The sequence below is a fragment of the Rhinoraja longicauda genome, chromosome 13, assembly GCF_053455715.1.
Source record: "Rhinoraja longicauda isolate Sanriku21f chromosome 13, sRhiLon1.1, whole genome shotgun sequence".
Classification (NCBI taxonomy): domain Eukaryota; kingdom Metazoa; phylum Chordata; class Chondrichthyes; order Rajiformes; family Arhynchobatidae; genus Rhinoraja; species Rhinoraja longicauda.
Window position 1 is genome coordinate 30,034,338 of NC_135965.1, and position 5,162 is coordinate 30,039,499.

General features: G+C 42.4%; 1 protein-coding gene across 1 annotated transcript; it reads right to left on the minus strand.

The window, feature by feature from the left end:
• Positions 1-291: 291 nt before the first annotated feature.
• LOC144599204 (alpha-1,4-N-acetylglucosaminyltransferase-like) lies at positions 292-4,644 on the minus strand. Its single transcript, XM_078409952.1, has 2 exons — positions 4,216-4,644; positions 292-894 (listed from the first exon to the last, which is right to left on the minus strand). The coding sequence occupies exons 1-2, from the start codon at positions 4,642-4,644 to the stop codon at positions 292-294; spliced, it is 1,032 nt and encodes a 343-aa protein (XP_078266078.1).
• Between the last annotated feature and the right edge of the window lie 518 nt (positions 4,645-5,162).

Genomic DNA, 5,162 nt, shown 5'->3' on the forward strand with positions numbered 1-5,162 from the left:
ACTCCATCAGCTTTTCCATGTTCTCCTGGGATGCTGCCTGACCTGCAGAGTTACTCCAACACCTTGTGTCTTTTTTTTGTCAGAAATTGGTGTTTGATTCCAATTTAAATGACATGTGAACTAGATTTGGATCCAGAATCGAAGAACAGTTGCCAGAAAGCTAAGTGTAACAATGAATGCATCGAGAATTGCAATTGTGCTCAAAGGAGATTTTATATACAATTTATACTATAACTTTGGAAAATCCATCAAGTTAATTTTGCCACCCATTGTACAATATCAGGATATAAATCACCATGAACTATGATTCAACTGAATTAAATTTTTGTATGTAGTTGGACAATACAACTGAAAAAAATGTTCAATTAATGATCCACTTCCAGCAACAATTTTCTTTTTGTTGTTGGAATTCATAAAATTCCAGACATGTGCTCCATATGTTGCTGAAAAGGTCCACTCTATATCCTTCTTTTTCCAAGGAGTATAGTACTTCTTCCAAGCTGGATATGGGATTGGGTAGAACCGATCTGGGATCCATAAAGAGATGCCGTTGCATTCTTTGCCAATGAAGGTAGCTAGATTATCTGTCTGACACCATCTCTTCAGCACACGGGTAAGCAGTCTAGGGCCTTGTTGACCCCAAACATGTCCAATGTAATTGGCCACAAAATCTTCCATGCAATTCCACATAAAAGGATGGTGCCTATGCGGGAAACCTATTGCCCCATTACTGACCGCTCCAGCATGCTCAGGGCATGTAAAGTTAGCAAACGGCATTGGCCTCATTGATATAATGTCAGTATCCAGATAGATTCCCCCATATTTCCACAGCAGTGCTAATCTGCAGCCATCAGCAAACACGTGGGTCCAAAACCTCTCCTTTTCTGGATTTACCTGTGGGATAATGGACAAAATAAAGTTCAATTCATTATCTTAATTTTCATTCTTGCTAAACATGCATTCTTTCTTTCTGCAGTCTTTGTGTCTCTCCCTAGTGGCACAATTCTTTGTCAGTCAAGGAATTGAATATAGAAGTTGGGATGTTATGTACAAGACATTGTTGGCACCCCTCTTAGTGTATTGTTTTCTGTTCTGGTCATGATGTTGTTAAATTAGTTGGGCAGGTTAGGACTTTATTCCTTGGACAACAGGAGACTGAGTGATGATCTTATAGAGGTATGTAAAATCTTGAATGGAATAGATAGGGTGAATGAACATAGTCAGGAAATTGATGAAAAGAAGGCATAGGTTATGGCGGAAAATTTAATAGGAACCCGAGACGCAATTATTTCAAACAATGGGTGGTGGGTAATGGAACGAGCTGCCAAAGGAACTAGTTGAGGCAGCTACAATAACAGCATTTCAAAGATGGACACAAAATGTTGGAGTAACTCAGCAGGACAGGCAACATCTCTGGAGGGAAGGAATTGGTGACATTTCGGGTCGAGACCATTCTTCAACCTCAAAGACATTGTTCAGGCACATGAACAGGAAAAGTTTAGAGAGATATGGGGAGTGATAATGGGAGAAATGATGTGGGGTCTAAAGGGGGCATGTTATCAAAAATTAGACAATTCACTGTTCATTACGCTGAGTTATAAATTACCCAAATGGAATATGAGGTTCCATTCATTGACAACAAGGGGGCAATGCAAGATGCTGCCTCACCAATGGTCTGTCTTCATCTTTTTCATTCTTTGTGTTTTTAATTTGTTGTAAAATGTATCTTTTAGCTTATCTTTAGTTTTGGTATTTGTGAGGGGTAGTGGGGTGGTTGGGAGAAACTTTTTTAAATCTCTTTCCTCGACGGAGATGCGAATTTTTCCGTGTCGTATCTCCGTCTGCACTGCGGCCTAACATTGTGGAGTTGTCGGCCTCTTGTATGGGACTTCTAGAGCTCGAAAACCGCGGAACCTGCAGACTTTAACACCTTGCAGCGGGCGATCCCTTTGCCAGGGGTCGGCCTTTGGTGCTCCAACCTGCGGGAGCTGCGGACTTTAACATCGTGAAGTTCGCGGTCCCTGGTTAGGGATTGATTTCGGGAACACCAAGCCGCAGGAGTTTTGACCGTCCCGATGTGGGAGCTCGATCACCGGCTGTGGATGGTTCGACCCTCCCACCACCGCGGGAGGGAAGGAGGAAATAAGATAAGACTTTATTGCCTTCCATCACAGTGGGGAATGTGGAGGAGCTGCTATGGAGCTGCTATACAAACTTTATTTGTCACATACATATACAAGATGTGCAGTGAAATGAAAGTGGCAACACCTGCGGATTGTGCTAAAACTACAAAACAGAATAGAATTTTTTTTTTAACACAAAAAATAAATTAATACAGTAAATTAAATTAGTCCCTGGTGATATGAGAGTTAACAGTCCTGATGGCCTGTGGGAAGAAACTCCGTCTCATCCTCTCTGTTTTCACAGCGTGACAGCAGAGGCGTTTGCCTGACCGTAGCAGCTGGAACAATCCGTTGCTGGGGTGGTAGAGGTCCCCATAATGTTGCTGGCTCTGGATCTGCACCTCCTGATGTATAGGTCCTGCAGGGAGGTGAGTGTAGTTCCTATAATACGTTCAGCCGAACGCACTACTCTCCGCAGAGCCTTCCTGTCCTGGGCAGAGCTATCCCCAAACCAGATTGTGATGTTTCCGGACAAGATGCGTCCTACATCCCCAGAGTAGAAGCACTGAAGGATCCTCAGAGAGACTGAATTTCCTCAACTGTCTGAGGTGGTAAAGCCGCTGCCTTGCCTTACTCACCAGTGCGGCAATGTGTGTTGTCAATGTCAGATCCTCTGTGATGTGGACTCCCAGGTATTTAAAGCTGCTCACCCTATCCACAGTAATCCCATTTATCTCCAGTGGTGTGTATGTCCTCGGATGTTGAGCCCTTCTAAAGTCTACAATCAGCTCCTTAGTTTTAGTGACATTCAAGAGGAGGCTTTTGCCCTGACACCAGAGTGCCAGATCAGCCACCTCCTCCTGGTAGGCCTTCTCCTCGTTATCGGAGATCAGGCCCACCACCACAGTGTCGTCAGCAAACTTGATGATGGAGTTGGAGCTGAACCTGGCCACACAATCATGTGTGTACAGGGAGTACAGTAGGGGGCTAAGGACGCAACCCTGGGGGGATCCTGTGTTCAGGGTGAGGTGTCTCCCCATCTTGACCACTTGGGGCTTGGCAGTGAGAAAGTCCAGGACCCAGGCACACAGGGGAGTGTTAAGCCCCAGTTTCAGCAACTTCTCAGCCAGTCTGGTGGGGACTATTGTGTTGAAAGCTGAACTAAAATCAATGAACAGCATCCTCACATAGCCCCCCCCCCTCTGGCTGTCAAGATGAGAGAGAGCGGTGTGCAGAACCTGGGAGACCACATCATCCGTGGATCTGTTCGTATGGTATGCGTGTTTATGTCAAATTTTTATGTAGTTGTGTGTCTTGGTGCTTTTTTGGTTTGACTGTATGGCAAACCAAATTCCTCATATGTTGCAAAACATAGTTGGCTAATAAATTACGATTATGATTATGATCATGATTATGATTCAGTTTGCATTTGGCCTCACTCTGTTAATGAACGAGGCCCAGGGCAGAAAGGTCGGTATGGGAATGGAAAGTGTAGTAAAAATGGAGCAACCAGTAGATTCAGAGGCCTTGGCAGACTGAGCGCAAATTATTGGCAAAATAGTAGCTTAGTCTACGTTTGTCTCACTGATGTACAGGAGGCCACATTAGGAATACCAAATGCAGTAGATGAGGATAGAGGAAGTGCATGTCAACCTCTGTCTCATCTAGAAATGCAGCTGGGATCCCTGGATGGAGGTGAGGGAAGAGCTGTAGGGACAGGTGTTACATCTCCTGCTGGTGAAGGCAAAAATGCCTGGGGAGATGAAGGAATGGGTGAACCAAAGAGTTGCAGAGAGAGTTGTCTATTTATTTGTGAACTGAGTTTTACAATAAATTAAGTACTTACATCTTGTTAAATTTTGTGATACCAAATAGGTACTCTAAATAATTGGAATATATTAAACAACAGAGAAGAAAACTTTATGTATATGGCCGAAATTTCATTGAATACAGTAATTTAGCACGGTAATGAAAAAAGTATGCTTCTCATATTTCCCACAGACACATTATTTAAATGTTGCCTTTTGCAAATGTTAATTTTGAGTCAGATAATTAATTTATTCATTGAAAAACGCCTCCTGTTGTTGGTTACCTTTTGATGCCAGCCTTTTAGCGGTGTGTCTTCAAACAGTTCAGTGGAATTTAAGGGCAGAAGGATAACATTCTTCACTGAGGAGAGCAAAGGGATGCTTTTGTATTCAAGCTCTGGATACTGGCTCAATTTGCCACTGAACCCCTTCATGAAGTAGTAGATTTGTTTATGTGGGTTTAAACGAGCAGCGGACTCCACTGAACACACTGTCAAAGGCTTCAGCTTTACATTGTCAGTCGACTCCACAAATAAAATCTGAGTTATTGTGTTCAGAGGAGAAATCTCTGTGGCAGCTGTGCCCTCCGTTTGTAAATTTCTGGAGAAGTAGCCTTGAATATCTTGAACGGTGTTCATAAACCAACTTACGTACAACAGAAAAAAAATTCCAATTATAAAGACAAGGAAACATGCACTATGCATGGGAGCCATGTTGTGAAGCTGTTGTTTCTTGAAAGGATCCTGTGAAACAATGTAGGGTTTTATTTAGTATTAAAGCACACACATTACCATTAATGATCCAATTGACATGTGTTAGGATTCATTGCTTAGCATAAAAATGAAAGCAAAATATAGTCACTTCGTTAATGGCAGCAACCATTGCTTACTAGGATATCATGTTTGGGAGAGAGAATTCAGGAAATGATAGATCTGTCTATCATTTATTGTGATGAACTTATTGGAAACTATAATTAAGGACAGGGTGACAAAATATCTCAATAAATTTGAGCCGATCAGAAAGAGCCATCACGTAACAGGTGAAAAATTAGATATTCTGGTCAAAGGTAATGGACAGAATGTTCTGGGCAAATAATCCATGTGGTCCTCAAAAAGGCAATTGCCTGCTTGAGAGTGATATTATGATAAAAGTTTGTGTCAATGGAGGAAAGTTATTGATCAAGGGAATAATTGACCAAGGGTACAGTGGACAGAGAATAGAGTTAATAGAT

What these genes read in the sequence shown, in the direction of transcription:
- LOC144599204 (XM_078409952.1), bottom strand. Translation starts at nt 4,644, where the DNA reads ATGGCTCCCATGCATAGTGCATGTTTCCTTGTCTTTATAATTGGAATT. An exon ending in TAAAAGGCTGGCATCAAAAG is followed by an intron (nt 895 to 4,215) that starts GTAACCAACAAC and finishes ATTATCCCACAG; the next exon opens with GTAAATCCAGAAAAGGAGAG.